Source organism: Salmo trutta, chromosome 5 (assembly GCF_901001165.1).
Source record: "Salmo trutta chromosome 5, fSalTru1.1, whole genome shotgun sequence".
NCBI classification, from domain to species: Eukaryota; Metazoa; Chordata; class Actinopteri; order Salmoniformes; family Salmonidae; genus Salmo; species Salmo trutta.
The window spans coordinates 41,275,943-41,297,184 of NC_042961.1; the positions used below are offsets into that span (position 1 = coordinate 41,275,943).

The window sequence follows — 21,242 nt, forward strand, 5'->3', positions numbered from 1 at the left end:
AGAACAATCTTACGCAGCTTTCTTTTTGTAATTTTTTTTTTCATGCAAAAATCATGCGGCCAATTTGTTGATGTAAGTGACCTGAACTCCGTGGTTTGCTATCTTATTTAACCCAAAGAAAACTGAGAGTTAGCGTAGAAATAGAACAGCATTGACAGGCAGACAGCAAAGCATAGCTTGTATCTAGTAGATGTTGATCTGTTGTTTAGTCTTTTAAACATGTTGTCCATGGACAACAGTAACATATATGTATAGTCATGTTCAGTCTAGAGCAAGGGAGATGTAAGGATAGTCAGAAAATGTATTATTATCTTTTATACTATGTATTGTACATCTGTTTAGTCAGCTTAACTCTTTAAATAGAAGACTAGAGACTAACTCAACTTTAGAACTGACCTCATGTCAGGTTTTAGTGCTGTTCTAATAATGGTGTTGCTGTTTTCATTTGATCTTTTGTTGTTTTTCTTTTTTGGTCTGGAGAGGGCGCTCTGTTCTTTACTAACACTCTTTTCCCTCCGTTGTCTCTTTCTTGTCCTAGGAGGTGAATTAGTGTTGCCCATAATAACGGTGGACTCCCTAGACCCCCCATCCATCGCCACCCGCTACCCTGTAATCCCCCCGCCCCCCACCTACCGGTCCCTCCTACCCTTCCTCGAAACGACCAAAGAGTCCCTCCCCCTGCCCAACGGTCGCCCCCCCTGCCCACTGGACCAGGAGGACTGCGAGGAGGCGGGACCCATCGAGGTGTCCGCCTATGGCTCGGGTGAGATGACCGAGTCGGACGACGAGGACTATTACAAAAACTCCCCCCTCGTCACCGACAGGACGGTCCTCCCCCCTCCCCCCAACGAGGGTGGCATCCATAACCCCCACGACCATCACTTCTCCCACCGGCCCCCCAACTCCCACCGCCCCCCCCTGTCCTCCACCCCCACAGCCAACCCCAACCAGCTAGGCCCCAGGCTCAACAAGCCCGGCGGCAGCAGCAGCAAAAACCCCGCCGGCAAGATGAACACCCGGGACCAGGTGCTGCTGCCGCCCACCCACCCCTCCTCAGACCCTGACCGCCACCGCCACGTCCCAGGCGTAACCTACCCTCCCAATTTCCCCCATGTGCCCACCCCAGACCCCACCTCCCCAGAGAGAGGAGGGCCTCCCGGCGCAGTAGAGGTAATCAGGGAGTCCAGCAGCACCACGGGCATGGTGGTGGGCATCGTGGCGGCCGCTGCCCTCTGCATCCTCATCCTGCTCTACGCCATGTACAAGTACCGTAACCGGGACGAGGGCTCCTACCAGGTAGACCAGAGCCGAAACTACATCAGTAACTCGGCCACGCAGAGCAACGGCACCCTGGTGAAGGAGAAGCAGCCGGGCACAGCCAAGACAACCACCAAGAACAAGAAGAACAAAGACAAGGAGTACTACGTCTGAGACCGGCCTAGCCAGAGACAGAGGACAAAAGGAGACGCACAGAGAGAGGAAGGGAGGGGGAGAGAGGAGAGGGGAGAGATGGAGGTAGAGGAAGGAGAAAGGTAAGGCAGTATATGAACTGACAACTGTAAAGTAATTAGCAAAATCTTTGTGGGCAGAGTTTCAATTTGTTTAGTATATAGGTTACATTGCCGCCAAAATGACCTTCTCGCTTTCCTCCTCAACCCATTTAGAGCCTAAAGCAAAGGGAGAAAGGATGGGAATGGCACAGAAACGTTTTAAACGTCTTAATCAGATCGACACATAGTCCTATTTTTTCCACAACTATTCAAAATATTCTTGGTATTTTTCTTCAATACAGTGATATTCTTTTTCACTTAGCCTCATAACATTTTCTTTGAGAACACAAACAGACAAAGTCTTGACTACAATGGCCGCCAAACCTCGCTCAATACAACATAATTTTGTGCCAACAGTCATACCCAGAGCTCATGCTACAACGGAGCTAGGTAATCCAGCACCATTTAAAGGGTATTGTATATAGCTTACAATCAGAGTTAAGCATGGTGATTGACTATAGAGAGACACATGGAAGGAAGAACCACCATCAGTGTTTGAGCAGAGACCTATTCATCGGTATCAGAGGTTAAGTATCTGGTTTAAATAGCTAAAAAGCTAACATATTAAATCATAAACGTATTGATTCTATCTACTAGATGGGTTTGTATTGGAAGTTCAAACCCCACTGCTAGCCAAGTACAGTAATGCCAAAATGCTGCCAAACATACAGAAACTAGGTGTAAAATCTGCCTCCTTCCCTCATCTAAGTATTCAAACATCACCTCACTTGTCTCTCGTGAAGTCTCTCCCTCTTTCTCTCCCTCCTTCTCTCACTCGTGAGCATCTTTTTCTGTCCCTGTCTATGGTCCTGAGGAGCTGATGCAACATTATTCTGCTGTGTTTCAAGCATGTAGTATTCATTTCCTGAAAAAGAGACACTTTCTGTGGAGAAAACACAAAAAAATGACGACGATAACTAGCAAACCGCGTGTGAGAACAACACCTTGAACCAACCAACGGATGCTACCTATTACGTTTTAGCCACCAAAACAACTACTGAGGCCAAAACCCTGGGTCGTCTTTCAGTTCTCCAGCAGATATCCGTAATGTGTTTTTCTTGGGGGGCTCCACACAGCGTTTCCCCCTACTGAGCCCACTACCGCAGAGGATGTGGCTCACGTCGTTACAGTCCTATCACACACAAACCAGAAACCAACCTCCAGCAGACAACCTGACTTTGTTCTATATAAATATATATATGTATAGACGTTTCAGAGAAAAAAACCCTATGGACCTAACTGAGAGTGTGTCAAAAGAGGAGAAAAGCACCCTAATGCACGTGCATCAGTGGACTCGGTGATAGATAACGAAGATGATGGACAATTGATACTTGACGTGAGACCGACATCCCCCACCAATCCCCTTAATCATGCACACTATGACCAACATTCAACGACAGTGGGAAACGCAGTCCCACTAAGGTGGAGATTAAAAGGAAGAGTGGGACGGTGTTTTTTTGTTTGCTGTTTTTGTTTTTTAGTTTCTTTCCCTGAAAAATGAGAGACATTTGATGGAAATTGTGAATTAATTTGCTGGAGTCCCACTGTCGCCCCCTAGTGTTGGGGGGAAAGCGTACGCTACCTTGGATCTGCGTTCTAGCCTCTCATTGGTCAAGACTGATGACAGCCAATGAGGGCAAGCCCAGTGAAAAACGTTAAATGGAAAAAAACACAGAACAAGGCGAACAGCAAGTTCACTTGCAGATGTACAACAAGAACTCTAGTATTCCAATTTTCTCAACTCTATTAAAAAAGAAAACTGTACCATGAAAAGAAAAGAAAAACCTTAAAAAAAAGTTTGTGAAATGTCTAAATATTTGAATCTCTCATCCCATTACTAAGAAAATGTGTTTTCCCTATTACCATTCCTGTTCGGAGAAAAAATATGACAAAGATAATCAATTCTGGGAAATTTAAAATGTATATGTTATTTTTTGGTAATTAAGCAAATGTGATTTGGGTTACAAACATTAAACCTCTCCTCCATCCCTCCTACTGCCATCTCAATCCATTCTTGTCCCACGTTCATCCCTTCATCTCTCCATACCTCATCCCCTTTTCTCACAATGGCAGATTGTAGGTAACCATTTAACTGAAGACCGCACATGGTCTCATCCATCCTCTATTTTCTATTTTCTATTGTTTTATATCTATCTATAACTGCTAGAGTCAAAATGGCCGCCATGTCTGGAGAATGGCTCCATCCCACCCATCCTTTTTCCTCATCCAGTTTGTCCGGTTTCTCTTTCAATCCATTGCAAAAAGAACCATCCTCCTCCCAGTATCTTCCTGTTCTTTCTAAATGTTACTGTAAAGTGTTCCAGTGAGATTACTCTAAATATGTGTACATTAACAGAGGGGAATACACTTGGTTATATACTTCTTCTACCTCTTGTTGCGTGGTCTGTTGGTCTCAATCAGTTAAATATATTACAGGTGTTGTTGTTTTTCAGGTTGGAAAGTGTTAATGCTTCTACTTTAACCTCGACATAACACTTACCAAAGTGTCTCTTAGTTCAACTTGCATAAGTATTCTTGCTGCTGCATTATAGATATTATAGATTATAGATAGTGTGGCTAGATATGACTGGCGTTATTCCAGCATTTGTTCATCACACTTTTTAAAAGTCATTGTACGAGTTTATGTATGACACACACAGGTATCCATTTATACACATACACCAATATCATCACAACATAACAAGGAGCCTGTCTGCCTTCCAAGATGCATAAGTGACGAGTGGAAGAGGCCATAAAGGTGCTGCGTTGCTTCCTAACCTACACACAGACTGTATACCAGCTGAAATCCCATATCCCCTTATAATGAGCACTCAAACTATGAACAACATCTGGCTCCCAACCCCAGAGAGGTGAATGTTCCACTGGTAGTGATGATAATCCTCTACATCCCCTTGGCTCTCACAATCCTGGAGGTACAGTATTTCATCTGACCAAGACCTGCGCAAGGAACACAAGGACACAGGTAAGAGTTACTTGATTTAGAGGAAGATGAAGTGTCTCTTCTTACAGTGGCCTCCAACGAGGAACTCTTCCTACAGTGGCCTCCAACGATGAACTCTTCCTACAGTGGCCTCCAACGATGAACTCTTCCTACAGTGGCCTCCAACGATGAACTCTTCCTTAGATGATGTACATCTGGAGTAAGGTCATCTGCAGCAGGGTAGGTCAGGGTTTCCCAAACTTGGTCCTGGGCCCCGCCTGGGTGCCCATTTTCCCTCCAATTCTTGTCGGTGTTTCCTCTCCATTTCATCATCCGTTCTTTCCCTCGCTGTGGCCGTTTGCTCCCGCCTTCCCAACATGACAGGTCCCCTCAAACACTACTACTCTTAACTCGTCTGGAGAAGTGCGAGAGCTTTGCACCGACGCTAACCCCCTTATTTTTCTTCTCTGAAAATACCCCTGTTTGTTCCTCTTGAGCTTGCTTCGCTCTGCATTGATCAAAACGTCTATGGCGTCTTTATTTCCCCCATGGCTACGCATTGTTGAGAAAAGGGCTGTGGTTAACAAGCCTCAAACACAGCCGTCACAAGGAATACAGCATCGCTTCCCTCAATGAGCCATCAGCTCTGACATCATCTGAAGCAGCCGCCGTGGCATGCTAAATGAGTGTGTGCTACTGTGTGCGTGTTTGTGTGTGTTCCCGTTCACGAAGGGACTTCAGTCCCACTTTCTTGTTTATTCACTTCATTCTCTGAGTCAGACGCTCAAATGGCTTGTGTGATGTACAGTGTGTGGGTGTTCCCCCAGGCACAGCGTTTTAAATGACAGAGGAGCATCCCTCAGGGTTAGGAGTTGTAACGTTGAAGACAACAGGGCAGGTAATCCTTCTAGTCTATCACCTGTAAAGGGATTTTGGGGCAGGGACTCATCAGTGCTATTAGACTGGCAGGCCATGATAGAACTCTGGGTATTGTTTTGCTAACATGGCATCAGAGATGCAGTGACATCTTGTCCCATATTGCCTCGTGAAAGAATTAGAGAAGTGGCAAAAAGGAATATAAATATGTTTTCCTGTGCGTGTGGTTGTAAGTGTGTCTTAGTTCCCAGTGCCACGAACAACCCAGCTATATGCAATGTTAAAGCTGATCTACACCCTAGAAAATCGATTAGAATAACAAATAAATAAAAAAAACGGCTTCAGTGTGCTGAACAGCTGCTGTGTGTTAACACCATCCCAATCTGTGTCATGCGCCTCTCTCTCCACTACTGTGGGCTTTCTCTCCTACCCCTCCCCAACACTCAAGTCTCCTCCACCGGGTGCATCATGTGTTACTGATCTAGAAATCCTTGAACCTCCAGGGGCGGGTCTGATGACACACCAACTGATCTAGGGCCTGTTGAAACCACGGGAGTCTTTCTCTGATGCCATACTAGTAGCAGAAGCCCATCTCTCTCTCTCTCTCTCTCTCTCTCTCTCTCTCTCTCTCTCTCTCTCTCTCTTTTTCTTTCTTTCTTTCTTTCTTTCTTTCTCTCTTTCTTTCTCTCTCTCTTTCCACACATCTCAGTCTGTAGAAATTCACAAGATGTGTTGCGGCAGAGGGACATATTGACAGCCCCTGATGGGCTTGACACAAATAGATGCCCAATTTACAAGTCAAATATGTAGCGGGAGCTATCTGTGTGGATGGGAGCCAGGGAGAGAGAATGAAGGAGAGAAAGAGATGGTACGAGAGGGAAAGAAAGAGAATGAGAGGGAGAGTGAGAGAAAGTAAAGAGAGAGAGAAGGAGAAAGAGTAAGAGAAAGGGAGAGTGAGAGAAAGTCAAAAAAAGAGTTTGGGAGCAGCCCTGTAGGCATACTGAAGCACAGGGACGTGGAATGGCGAATGAACATATACCGTAGGGACCTGCCACAAAGCACTAGTCACTGTAATAGAGCCATTCTCACTGCGCTGATCAGTCAATCGACTGTCAGAGGATAAGAGCAGCTCACAGGGAGACGGAAAGATGGAGGGAGAGAGAGACGGAGATGGGATGGAGTGATCTGTATTGCAAAGGGGAGATAGGTAGCTGATATTGCCGGAGCGCTACAGAGGAGTGAGTCTAGAACTGTGTGTGTGTGTGTGTCTTTTTTCCGAGCTGCACCATTCTTCCCCTAGTATTTCTGCCAGTGGTTGCCATGGTAACCTGGTACCGTCATTGTCAAATCAAATGTAATTGGTCACATACACATATTTAGCAGCTGTTATTACAGATGTAGCAAAATGCTTGTGTTCCTAGCTCCAACAGTGCAGTAGTATCTAACAATTCACAACAATACACACAAATCTAAAAGTAAAAGAATGGAATTAAGAAATATTTAAATATTAGATTGAGCAATGTCAGAGTGGCATTGACTAAAATACAGTAGAATAGAATACAGTAAATACATATGAGATGAGTAAAGCAGTATGTAAACATTATTAAAGTGACTAGTGTTCCATTATTAAAGTGGCCAGTGATTCCATGTCTATGTATATGGGGCAGCAGCCTCTAAGGTGCAGGGTTGCGTAACCGGGTGGTAGCCAGCTAGTGATGGCTATTTAACAGTCTGATGGCCTTGAGATAGAAGCTGTTTTTCAGTCTCTCGGCCCCAGCTTTGATCCAGCTGTACTGACCTCGCCTTGTGGATGATAACGGGGTGAAAAGGCTCAGGTGGTTCAGGTGGCTGATGTCCTTGATGATCTTTTTGGCCTTCCTGTGACATTGGGTGCTGTAGGTATCTTGGAGGGCAGGTATTTTGCCCCCGGGGATGCATTAGGCAGACCGAACAACCCTCTGGAGAGCCCTGCGGTTGCGGGCGGTGCAGTTGCCATACCAGGCGGTGATATAGCATGCTGTCAATTGTGCATCTGTAAAAGTTTGTGAGGGTTTCAGGGGCCAAGCTACATTTCTTCAGCCTCCTGCGGTTCAAGAGGCGCTGTTGTGCTCTGTTTGTGTGGGTGGACCATTTCAGATGGTCAGGGATGTGTATGCCGAGGAACTTGAAGATTTCCACTTTCACCACTGCGGTCCCGTCGATGTGGATAGAGGTGTGCTCGCTCTGCTGTTTCCTGAAGTCCACGGTCAGCTCCTTTGTTTTGTTGACGTTGAGTGAGAGGTTATTTTCCTGGCACCACTCCGCCAGGGCCCTCACCTCCTCCCTGTAGGCTGTCTCGTCATTGTTGGTAATCAGGCCTACTACTGTTGTGTCATCTGCAAACTTGATGATTGATGATTGAGTTGGAGACTTGCGTGGCCATGCAGTCAAGATGAACAGGGAATACAGGAGGGAGCTGAGCACGCACCCTTGTGGGGCACCTGTATTGAGGACCAGCGAAGTTGAGGCGTTTATTCCTACCTTCACCACTTGGGGGCGGCCCGTCAGAAAGTGCAGGACCCACGGCACCGAGCTTAATGATGAACTTGGAGGGTACTATGGTGTTGAATGCTTAACTATAGTCAGTGAACAGCATTCTGGACAATAGGTATTCCGCTTCTCCAGATGGGATAGGGCAGTGTGCAGTGCAATGGTGATTGCATCGTCTGAGGATCTATTGGGGTCGGTAAGCAAATTGAAGTGGGTCTAGGGTGTCAGGTAAGTTAGTGGTGATATGATCGTTAGCTAGCCTCTCAAAGCACTTGATGACAGAAGTGATAGTAATTTAGTTCAGTTACCTTTGCTTTCTTGGGTACAGGAACAATGGTGGACATCTTGAAGCAAGTGGGGACAGCAAACTGGGATAGGGAGAGATTGAATATGTCCGTAAACACTCCAGCCAGCTGGTCTACTCATGCTCTGAGGACGCGGCTAAGGATGCTGTCTGGGTCGGCAGCCTTCCGAGGCTTAACACTCTTAAATGTCTTACTCACATCAGCCACGGAGAAGGAGAGCCCACAGTCCTTGGTTGCGGCCGCGTCGGTGGCACTGCGTTATCCTCAAAGTGGGCAAAGAAGGTGTTTAGCTTGTCCGGAAGCAAGACGTCGGTGTCCGCGATGTGGCTGGGTTTCCCTTTGTAGTCTCTGATTGTCTTGTGTCTGTGCCATTGAATTGTGACTCCACTTTGTCTCTGTACTGACATTTTGCCTGTTTGCCTTATGGAAGGAATAACTACACTGTATTCAGCCATATTACCAGTCACCTTGCCATGGTTAAATGTGGTGGTTTGTGATTTCAGTTTTGCGCGAATACCTGCCATCTATCCACGTTTTCTGGTTTGTGTAGGTTTTAATGGTCACAGTGGGTACAACATCTCCTACACACTTCCTGATGAACTCAGTCACAGTATCCGTGTATTCATCGATGTTAATCTCAGAGGCTACCCGGAACATATCCCAGTCCGCATGATGAAAACAATCTTGAAACATGGATTCCAATTGGTCAGACCGGCATTGAATAGACCTTAGCATGGGTACTTCCTATTTAAGTTTCAGCCTATAGGAAGGGAGGAGCAAAATGGAGTCATGATCAGATTTTCCGAAGGGAGGGCGTGGGAGGGCCTTGTAAGCATTTCGAAAAGTTGAGTAGCAGTGGTCCAATGTTTTTCCAGTGTGAGTACTACAGTCAATGTGTTGGTAGATCTTCCGTAGCGTTTTCCTCAAATTTGCTTTGTTAAAATCCCCAGCTACAATAAATGCGGCCCCAGGATATGTGTTTTCCAGTTTGTATAAAGTCCAGTGTAGATCTTTGAAGGCCGTCGTGGTATCAGCTTGAGGGAGAATATACTTGGCTATGACTATAACCGAAGATAATTGTCTTGGGAGGTAATACGGTTGGCATTTAATTGTGAGGTATTCTAGGTCGGGTGAACAAAAGGACTTGAGTTCCTGTATGTTATCACAATCACACCATGAGTAGTTAATCATGAAACATACACCCCCGCTTTTCTTCTTCCCGGAGAGTTCTTTATTCCTGTCTGCGCGATGTACTGAGAACCCAGCTGGCTGTATGGACGGGACAGTATATCCCTGAGAGAGCCATGTTTCCATGAAACAGAGTATGTTAAATTCACCGACGTCTCTCTGGAAGGAGATACTCGCCCTGAGCTCGTCTACTTTATTATCCAGAGACTGAACATGTGCGAGTAAGCAGAGCTGCCATATCTATCTGTGCCATCTTACCTGTGTGTTGTGTGTTTTGGATGTAACGGCAATGTTGAGACCAGCAGCAGACATCACAGTGTGTCATCTATAGAGGCAGAGGCTTATTCACTCAGCCCATGCAACCACTCCCTGTGGAATTCTAATGACCACCTTACCAATAACAAGCTACATAATTGTAATTGATTAATTCATCATGTTTTAGATGAATCATACATTAATTATATGCTCATTCATGCGCAACAAATTAAGGACACAAAATAATGAATAGGTGCTCATTAAATAGGCCTATATGCCATTGTAATTAGGCCACTGTGGCATTGAAGCAAATATCCAGCTTACTGAGTTATATTCTGTGAAGGTAGTTAGATTCTATTCTACTAAGATCTACTTATTATTCCATTCAACTCAATGAAACTAATGAGGATATTGAAGCTGACCAGACAATTCACACACTTTCAGGTGAAAATAATACCAGACACTATGAGAAGGCCAAGGGAGGAGTGGAAACCGCATTAGCAACAATCCCGATAGGAAGACATTGTGGTGACCGAGCACAATAGGATAGAATGACCCAGAAAAGGTAAAGATGAATCACCATCTGTGGAACAGTAATTGGGTAGTGGAAAATAGAGGAGTTGAGAAGAAAAGACAAGAAAGAAAGAAAGAAAGAAAGAAAGAAAGAAAGAAAGAAAGAAAGAAAGAAAGAAAGAAAGAAAGAAAGAAAGAAAGAAAGAAAGAAAGAAAGAAAGAAAGAAAGAAAGAAAGAAAGAAAGAAAGAAAGAAAGAGAAAGAAAGAAAGAAAGAAAGAGAGAGAAAGAAATGGAGAGAGGGGGTCAGGTAATAAAGTCCATGTACACAGCAACAGATCCAATTCATTATATGTTTAAGGACTTTCTGGATTTCATTTGAATAAGAGATCAGGCAGAGCACCTGAAACCAATCTTTCATCATTCTGCTGCACTGGAGTCACACAAGAGGACTATGGAGGGCTCTTAAGAACACAGCAGTGCTATGGAGGGCTCTTAAGAACACAGCAGGGCTATGGAGGGCTCTTAAGAACACAGCAGGGCTATGGAGGGCTCTTAAGAACACAGCAGGGCTATGGAGGCCTCTTAAGAACACAGCAGGGCTATGGAGGGCTCTTAAGAAAGCAGCAGGGCTATGGAGGCCTCTTAAGAACACAGCCCTGCTATGGAGGCCTCTTAAGAACACAGCAGGGTTATGGAAGGCTCTTAAGAACACAGCAGGGTTATGGAGGCCTCTTAAGAACACAGCAGGGCTATGGAGGGCTCTTAAGAACACAGCAGGTCTATGGAGGCCTCTTAAGAACACAGCAGGGCTATGGAGGGCTCTTAAGAACACAGCAGGGCTATGGAGGCCTCTTAAGAACACAGCAGGGCTATGGAGGCCTCTTAAGAACACAGCAGGTCTACGGAGGGCTCTTAAGAACACAGCAGGGCTATGGAGGCCTCTTAAGAACACAGCAGGTCTATGGAGGGCTCTTAAGAACACAGCAGGTCTATGGAGGGCTCTTAAGAACACAGCAGGGCGATGGAGGCCTCTTAAGAACACAGCAGGGTTATGGAGGCCTCTTAAGAACTCAGCCCTGCTATGGAGGCCTCTTAAGAACACAGCAGGGCTATTGAGAACTTTTAAGAACACCATGTATTAAGCCTGTAGTATAACAGCTAACACTGTATACCCTGCATGCATACTCGTAATATGTTAAATTGCACCACAGGTGGCCTTGAATCAAAATGAAGCTTTAAAGGAAAACTCCACCCATTATTTGGTATTTGTTTCATTAGTCCATTCTTGATATAGTCCCAAAATGTTTTGCATGTCAACAATCAAGTTTTCCAGATATGTATCTTTGAAAATACAGAAATTAGGCCCATATGATGCAAAATAAATCATACTGGCCAGATTTCCGTATTTTGAAACTTGTCCTTTAAGTCTTCAGGGACAGAGGCAGGAGGAGCAAAATGGAGTGTAATATCGTCCTCCACACTAAGGCTACAGGAGATGATATCTATATATGCTGTCCCATCTTTGTTTATCTCTATTGTTTATGGTGAATGTATCCTGCAGAGCTTTTTCACGAGTCTGTGAGATTTGTTTTGTTCTGTGTCCTTTTCTCTTTTCTTTAAGCCCTTCAGCTCTCTCTTCCTCTTATCATTGTTCAACTTTTGGGATCAACGTTTTATACTGAACTAAAATATAAAACGCAACATGTAAAGTGTTGGTCCCATGTTTCACGAGCTGAAATAAAAGATCCAAGAAATGTTCCATGTGCACAAAAAGCTTTTTTCTCTCAAATGTTGTGCATACATTTTTTTTTTTTTTACATCCCTGTTAGTGAGCATTTCTCCTTTGCCAAGATAATCCGTCCACCTGACAGGTGTTGCACTCTTTAAAAAGATATGTGCCCTCTACCACAGGTTTGCCAGAGCAGGTAGAGACAGAGAGGAGAGGTGCTGCACTCCAGCAATACACCTCGCCATGACACCTCCAATTCTATCCAGCTTCTTAACTTTGCATTGAAGTGAAAGCTGTTTTAAGAAGTCGAATCTAATCTGTAGTCCAGTCTCAGTGCTTTTGTCTTAGGTTATCTGTGTGGACGGTGTGTTTAGTTGGAGTCCAGAGGTAATCTGTTTTCATTGTATTTTCTGGGAGATATCTATTTCTGCTTTTAAATAATTTACTACATTGTGTAGTTGCTTAAGGCAGTAATCACTTAAAAGTCTCTACTGGTAGTAGTCCTCTTGTTTACTGTGAACACCTAAATGTTCCCATTTGTATCATGTTTTGAGTGAAACTACATCTATTGGAGTAAACTTACAGCATGAATTGAGATACTTTGTATGTAAAAGTATTTATTCCCCTAGGTTAAGTCCAATAGCTAACATCAAATCAAATTGTATTTGTCTCATGCGCCGAGTACAACAGGTGTAGACCTTACCGTGGAATGCTTACTTACAAGCCAACAACGCAGTTCAAGAAATAGAGTTAAGAATATATTTACCAAACAAACGAAAGTAAAACATTAAATAATAATAACGAGGCTATATACAGGGGGTACCGGTACAGAGTCAATGTGCCAGTGTACAGGTTAGTCGAGGTAATTTGAACATGTAGGTAGGGGTAAAGTGACTATGCATAGATAATAAACAGCGAGTAGCAGCAGTGTAAAAACAAATGTGGGGGGGGGGGGGGGGGGGGGGGTTAGAATGTAATGTAGCCATATGATTAAAAAGTCTTATGGCTTGGGGGTAGAAGCTGTTAAGGAGCCTTTTGGACCTAGACTTGGCGCTCTGGTACCACTTGCCGTGTGGCAGCAGAGAGAACAGTCTATGACTTGGGTGACTGGAGTCTTTGACAATATTTTGGGCCTTCCTCTGACACCGTCTAGTATGTAGGTCCTGGATGGCCGGAAGCTTGGCCCCAGTGATGTACTGGGCCGTACGCACTACCACCTGTACCACCTCTCATCGTTGTCGGTGATCAGGTAGGCCACCACTGTTGTGTCGTCAGCAAACCTAATGATGGTGTTGGAGTCGTCCTTGGCAACAAAGTCATGGGTGAACAGGGAGTACAGGAGGGGACTAAGCACGCACCCCTGAGGGGCCCCCGTGTTGAGAATCAGCGTGGCAGATGTGTTGTTGCCTACCCTAACCACCTGGGGGCGGCCCGTCAGTAAGTCCAGGATCCAGTTGCAGAGGGAGGTTTTTAGTCCCAGGGTCCTTAGCTAAGTGATGAGCTTTGTGGGCACTATGGTGTTGAACACTGAGCTGTAGTCAATGAACAGCATTCTCACATAGGTGTTACTTTTGTCCATGTGGGAAAGGGCAGTGTGGAGTGCGATTGAGATTGCGTGGATCTGTGGATCTGTTGGGGCGGTATGCGAATTGGATTGGTCTAGGGTTTCTGGGATAATGGTGTTGATATGATCCTTACAACATTAATGGGCTGGCCCTAACCCTACAGGCTCACCGTCATGTACAGATATTTTAACAGTAACATTCCCTCTTGGAGAGAAATTTGCCGACCCATGCCTGTTTTCCAACCCTTTTCCCACATTGGAGAGTATATCCGTGGGCAGTTTTGATAAGGTAACTGGTGTTTTGCGTCGCGAAGCAGTGCACAGGTAATAATCAAATCCAATTGTTAGCTGCTACCACCCCGTCCAAATCAAAACCAAACATGGATGTCAATGTTTACGCACAATAATAATACTATTTTATTGGGGTGCATCCCAATAGTCTTTGGATGGCGTGCATCTCAATACTCGATTGTTGCATTGGTACTCTACCCATCTCAGTACTATTTTTGGGTTGCAGCTCAAAACTCTATTGGTGCCTTGGTACGCTAACCATCTCAATACTCTATTTTGGAGGTGCATCTCAATGAGTGCTCATCGGGGTGCATCTCAATCCTCTTTAAATTGAATACACCGACACTCTACTAAAAAGACCGTAGGCTGATTAGTTAAATCCATTTTGCACCTTTATTCAGGTCAGCGGGTGTGCAGAACCATAGCAAAGCTAATTAGGACAACCGTCCCGCTCCTTAATGTGCACATATTACACTGTAGCTTTAAAACAAGCAACATGTATTATTTTGTGCTCTGTGCTCTCACGCATCCAAAGAAAATTATTCCCAAGTGCCTGACACTTCTCAAGCAAAGTGAAGGAGAACAAATAACTGTCGCCTCTGCCATTTTGTCACAATGATGCATGTAATTGTTCTGTACACATTCTGCCAAGGCCAACTAAAATATTTACCCTCAAACACTCCTTTAAAGTTGTTCATGCTCGCGCAACCATGTATTCAACTTCTCTTATCAGCCATGTATTCAGCTTCTCTTGCCTCAAAATTGCATCTTTTGTCAGTGTTGTGCCAGGTAATTGTTTGTGCGCTGGCATGCACTTCACAGCCTCATACATAGCCATAGTATTTGTGGAATTAGTTTGGATAACAACCAAGAGGATGTCACACCTATTACATGCTAATACCAAAGAACAACTACAATAACTGATCATTTAGAATCTTGTACTAAGGAAGGTCAAGATATCATGTGACAAATTGGAAAAGGAGACTTTTCATACTCCTCAGTGGAGCTATAACTACTGCATAAAAAAATTGTATTGTGTTCAAAGAATAATTGAGTATTTTGTCCAAAAATACATTCTGAAATAGATTCAAGTCCATTTGCCATGTGCCATCTTTTTAAGATAATGTGCAATACCAGTCAAAAGTTTTGACACACCTACTCATTCAAGGGTTTTCCTTTATTTAGACTATTTTCTGTGTTGTAGAATATTAGTGAACAGATCAAAACTATGCAATAACACAGAGCACCAAAAAAGTGTTAAACAAATCAAAATATATATTTTAGATTCTTCAAAGTAGCCACCCTTTGCCTTGATGACAGCCTGGCACACTATTGGCATTCTCTCAGCCAGCTTCATGAGGTAGTCACCTGGAACGCTTTTCCAACAGTCTTGAAGGAGTTCACACATATGCTGAGAACTTGATCGCTGCTTTTCCTTCACTCTGCGGTCCAACTCATCCCAAACCATTTCAATTTGGTTGAGGTCGGGTGATTGTGGAGGCCAGGTCATCTGAGGCAGCACTCCATCGCTCTCCTTCTTGGTCAAAAAGCCCTTACACAGCCTGGAGGTGTGTTGGGTCATTGTCCTGTTGAAAAACAAATGATAGTCCCACTAAGCGCAAACCAGATGGGATAGTGTATCACCGCAGAATGCTGTGGTAACCATGCTGGTAAATTGTGCTTTGAATTCTAAATAAATCACCAACAGTGTCACCAGCAAACCATCCCCACACCATCACACCTCCTCCTCCATACTTCGAGATGGGAACCACACATGCGGAGATCATACTTTCCCCTACTCTGTCTCACAAAGAAACGGCGGTTGGAACCAAAAATCTCAAATTTTGACTGATCAAACCAAAGGACAGATTTCCACCGGTCTAATGTCCATTGCTCGTGTTTCTTGGCCCAAGCACATCTCTTATTCTTATTGGTGTCGTTTGGTAGTGGATTATTTGCAGGAATTCGATCATGAAAGCCTGATTCACGCAGTCTCCTCTGAACAGTTGATGTTGAGATGTGTCTGTTACTTGAACTCTGTGAAGCATTTATTTGGGCTGCAATCTGAGGTGCAGTTAATTGCCGATTTCTGAGGCAGTAGAGGTAACTCTGGGTCTTCCTTTCCTGTGGCGGTCCTCATGAGAGCCAGTTTCGTCATAGCGCTTGATGGTTTTTGTGATTGCACTTGAAGAAACTTTCAAAGTAATTTACATTTTCCGGATTTACTGACCTTCATGTCTTAAGGTAATGATGGACTGTCATTTCTCTTTGCTTATTTGAGCTGTTCTTGCCATAATATGTACTTTTACCAAATAGGACTATCTTCTGTATACCACCCCTACCATGTCACAACACAACTGATTGGCTCAAACGCGTTAAGAAGAAAATAAATTCCACACATTAACTTTTAACAAGGCACACCAGTTAATTGAAATGCATTCCAGGTGACTACCTCATGAAGCTGGTTTAGAGAATGCCAAGAGTGTGCAAAGCTGTCATCAAGGCAAAAGGTGGCTACTTTGAAGAATTTCAAATATATATTTTGATTTGTTTAACACTTTTTTGGTTACTACTTGATTCCATATTGTGTTATTTAATCGTTTTGATGTCTTCACTAGTATTCTACAATGTAGAAAATAGTAAAAAATAAAGAAAACCCCTGGAATGAGTAGGCGTATCCAAACATTTGACTGGTACTGTATGTGGCAAGTAAGTCATTTCACTAGTTCAATAGAATTCTACAAGGCAGATTTTACATAACATTCTCTTGCATGTCATTTTGCTGTTCTCAAACTCTCAATATGCAGTCTTGGCTTCCATTACCCACTATGATACAAGCATTATTTAATCTTCTCTGAACACCAATTGACTATTCCACAGTGAAAGCCATATTTTGTTCAATTTGGAGTTGATCATCAGGAAAATACAGGCTCAATAATGAGTCAAACGACTGCCTAAACATTGTGTATGTTTTGTCATTTAGCCTTGATGGATTAATCAAAAGGTGCATGTGATCTAAATACATGAACAAAATTGTAAACCATGACAGTTATAAATTGTGTAGATGAATGCAGAAAGTCTTGCAAGGCATCTTGCTGTTGTTCACAGCAGATGCACACTGAAACACTGCCCTCCGCTGTCCATCTTCAGAACAGGTCATTTTTACCCTCACAAAGCGCTCTCTATTCAATCAGAATGCTGAAGGGTTACAGATGTAAAGGTAACAACCGTTTGAGCTGACATATGCAGCGTTTACCGCGAATGCAGTCTACGCCAACGTGGGAACATTGCCTTTCAATTTAAATTGAGCTTGAGGGCTGAACTTCCACAATACAGATTAAACAGGTAGCCTAGTGGCAGTAGCCTAGTGGTTAGAGCATTGGACAAGTAACCAAAAGGTTGCAAGATTGAATCCCCAAGGTAAAAAAAAATCGGTCATTCTGCCCCTGAACAAGGCAGTTAAGACACTGTTCCTAGGCCGTCAGTGAAAATAAGAATTTTTTCTTGACTGACTTGCCTTGTTAAATAAAGGTAATAACATAACCTGTAGAATCTGGTTGTTTGGTGTGTGCTGCTGCACATAGAGAACAGAAGACACTTTAATTGACCTATATGGTTTTCACTTTATCCGTGTCAAAGGATAGTCTGGAATCCATACTGGATATCGCTCCATTTCACTTGGATAGAACACTAGAACGGTCAGTGTTGCTGGAGCAGCGGCTAGTCTTTATGGCTAGAGTCCACACAAAACATGACATCATACAGAACATCAATAGACAAGAACAGCTCAAGGACTGAACTACACACATTTTCAGTAAGAACAATAGAACTAAAAAAGTTACAACAAAAATATAAATGCAACGCGCAACAACTTCAAAGATTTTACGGAGTTACAGTTCATATCAGGAAATAAGTCAATTGGGATGCATTATTTAGGCCTTAATCTATGGATTTCACGGGACTGGGAATACAAATACAGTACTTAACAAAGAAAGGTAGGGTGGTGGATCAGAAAACCAGTCAGTATCTGGGGTGACCACCATTTGCCTCATGTAGCATGACACATCTCCTTCGCATAGTGTTGATCAGGCGGTCGATTGTGGCTTTTGAAATGTTGTCCCACTCTTCAATGGCTATGGAAGTTGCTGGATATTGGTGGGAACTGGAACAAGCTGTCTTATATGTCGATCCAGAGCATCCCAAATACTCAATGGGTGACATGTTCGGTGAGTATGCAGGCCATGGAAGAACGGGGACATTTTCAGCTTCCAGGAATTGTGTACAGATCCTTGCAACATGGGGCCATGCATTATCATGCTGAAATATGAGGCGATGGCAGCGGATGTATGCCATGACAATGGACCTCGGCATCTCATCACGGTATCTCTGTGCATTCAAATTGCCATCAATAAAATTCAATTGTGTTCGTTGTCCGTAGCTTATTCCTGCCCATACCATAACCCCACCATGGGATCCTCTGTTCACAGCATTAACATTAGCAAACCGCTCGCCCACATGAAAATATATATATATTTTTTTTTTTAAATAGAAAATCACAAATGTGATCAGTGGGTCTTTACTAGTATTAGCAGACCTATATAGACCTCTGTAACGCAGGCAAAACAATTTTTTCAGGAGCTCTGCTTTGGCAAAAAAGGTAGTTCATTTGTAAGAGTTGTTACCCTATCCCTTTCTCTGCAATTGTCATGATAATGGAATCCAGAAAAAACCCTGTCCTAAAATATTTACATCAAAAGGTGCAAGGTTATGGACAAAGACAAAAAACATCCACATCAAATTAAATATTTTCTTGATCAAATAACAGTATTAATTTCCAGTATTGCAGTATTAATTTATCATCCTTACAAACCACTATGTAAACATACATTACTGTATTGTACATAGGCTGGTCAATGTAGGTTTGTACCTGTAGACCACAGGAGGTTGGTGGCACCTTAATTGGGGAGGATGGGCTTGTGGTAATGGCTGGAGCAGAATGAGTGGAATATCAAACACGCCATTCCATTTGTTTTGTTCCAGCTGTAATTATGAGTCGTCCTCCCCTCTGCAGCCTCCTCTGTAGTGAACTTTCCATCACCATGAAGAAAAACAGTGCACAATCAGTGGCGACCCGCCATTCATGGCAGGTGCCTGTTATGCATGTTATTTTGGCATTAATACCTGTCACATATCATTGAGTTAATAAAGCCGCATACAAACATGGTCTCTTTTTCGCTTTCTTGAGTAAGGCAGCACCAAAATGGAGGTGTTTCAGCCTAGCTCAGTGCTTTCTGTGGTGGTGGGGCAGCCAGCGGGAAATACAGAGCGTAGGGGTTGCGCCGTGTTTGGCTCAGAACTCGAAACTTTAAGCCCCTTCGGTGCTGCCATAGATTTACATTAGAAATTCCCATCCAAGAAGACTTGGCCACAGATAAAATGACGTCAAATCACATATCTACCATAGCTTTGATTGGACTGATCATGTTAACATCATACTTTCAAAATCTTAGCTAGCAAGCTAGACAAGCCGTCATCATCATGATTCATCATGAATCAAGTCGACAATCTACTGGCAAATCCTTTATCCTTGTCATATGAAGAGAAATTATAAAGAAAACGTATCAGTGCTCATAGGCCATTGGACATTAACATTACACAACAAGTTGGAAATTGCAAATTCAACAATGAGTGGTTTGGAAGGAATCAGTGGCTAACGGCAAGCATTCCTAAGCAATCACTAGCCTGCTATTCAGTGGCGTGAGTGTGTGGTCAAGTCTGGGATTAAGGGTCTCTTTTCCAAGCTTTATAGGATAAACATTCACATGCCATGGGCCAGAAATGGTTGAATACATTGGCCATGCTGTCAATCCTCCATGACATCTGCCACGTTCAAAACAACTGGAAACTTCAGTGAGTTCAAGACACCTGGGAACTTGGAAAACTACATTTTGAACGGTCATCCAACTCGAAATTCCAAGTCGGGAACTCAGGCCTCTTTCTAGAGTTCCCAGTTGTCTTGAAAGCATCATAAATCCAGAGAATGCCATTGATGACAAAGTTTGATGACAAAATTTGCCCACAGGAAGGACAGCCACTCCACCTTCCTGTTCAAGTGAGCACAGCACAATAAGATGAGACCAAAAACGTATTGTATGCTGCTGCATAAACTATGTAATATGCCAGGAAGATATGTATACTGTAGCTAAGAAAGTAATACTAAGTGTATGTTGTGGAGTAAGCTGTTAGTAGCCCATGTGCCTCACCCTAATAATTTGGTTAATTTACCCCTTATAACTTAGCCTACTGTTCTGACTTGGTGGTGCACATGTAGCCTATAGCCTGTTTTAGAGAAATGTAATCATTGAATTTTGTAAGAGCTTTCGTTGTCTACTTATATTGCCCCTTTATTTATCCTATGGTTCTGACTTGGTGTACAGGGAGAATACTGTAAGAATGGCCCATGTTCTGAATTCTGTCGCTGTACATTTCAAAACTGCTGAACAAATAGTTATATTGACTACGTCAGTCCTAGCTTGCTCATTAATGTCTTGATGGAAATTACGGATTGCCTCTTATGCAATTGGTTGTACATCTCAATTGTCAGTAGAAAACACATTTTTATACATCAGCTATGTTTCTTAAAAAGGCAATAAATGAGGCTGAATTAACTGTTGGGACAGCCTTATGTAGGTCCTAAAAGTTTGTGGGCACCGTTTGTCACTGTTATAGTGCAATTAATGTATTGTTTAATGTTGTATTGTGGCTTTTCTGGCATGCATTTAAAAAAATCGCCACTGCACAATACTGTAATGGAGTACATTGAGACGTCAAGTGGTTTGTGATGATGTGGCTCAGTTGGTAGAGCAAGGCACTTACAATGCTAGGGTTGTGGGTTCAATTCCCATGGGGGACCAGTATAAAAATGTATGCCCTCACTACTGTAAGTTGCTCTGGAAAGAGCATCTACTAAAATGGAAAATGAATGAATAGGCCAGTTTTAACATAAGTTACATTAGCTAAGTATTATAAGAAACTGGAAAACATATATTAATTAAGCAAGTATTTTTATATTCCACAAGTTTTATCAGATTAACTGTTTTGTACAGATAATTATCAGACTCAAGTTACAAATGCTGGTAAACACTAGAGTACATTTAACTTACATTTTTTTCACAAAAGTAGTGCACTGGGCCTTTACTAGTCCTGTATTAGCGGACCAATAGTCTACAGGGCGGGCATTTTATTCCCTTCTGCAATTCCCAGGAGTGTAAAGGGATAAAATCATCCCTGGTTCCAAAATGAAAGCCAGGGCCATCATCTGGAAATTGACAAAAATAATTTGTCAAATGTGAACTATCAAATCAGAAGGAAGAAATAGTTCAGAAGGCTTTTTATCCCTCAGAAAGCTTGCATGTCCCCATCAAAGAGAAAAATCATAATTCTTAACATTATGGCTTGATGAACAGGGAAATATACAGTGGTGTAAAGTACTTAAGTAA

The 21,242-nt window shown here is 43.2% G+C and overlaps 1 protein-coding gene across 9 annotated transcripts in view; it reads left to right on the plus strand.

Annotated features, from left to right (window-relative positions):
* Nucleotides 1–3,935, plus strand: part of nrxn2b (neurexin 2b) — a 943,005-nt gene extending 939,070 nt beyond the window's left edge. For 8 of the 9 annotated variants that reach the window (XM_029753594.1, XM_029753598.1, XM_029753597.1 and 5 more), the window contains one exon: nucleotides 539–3,935. In XM_029753594.1, coding sequence (XP_029609454.1) covers nucleotides 539–1,431 — 893 coding nt within the window. In that variant the 3' untranslated portion in view covers nucleotides 1,432–3,935. The remainder of the gene's footprint in view (nucleotides 1–538) is intronic. The other variant, XM_029753600.1, reaches the window with a different exon arrangement.
* Nucleotides 3,936–21,242: the final 17,307 nt, after the last annotated feature.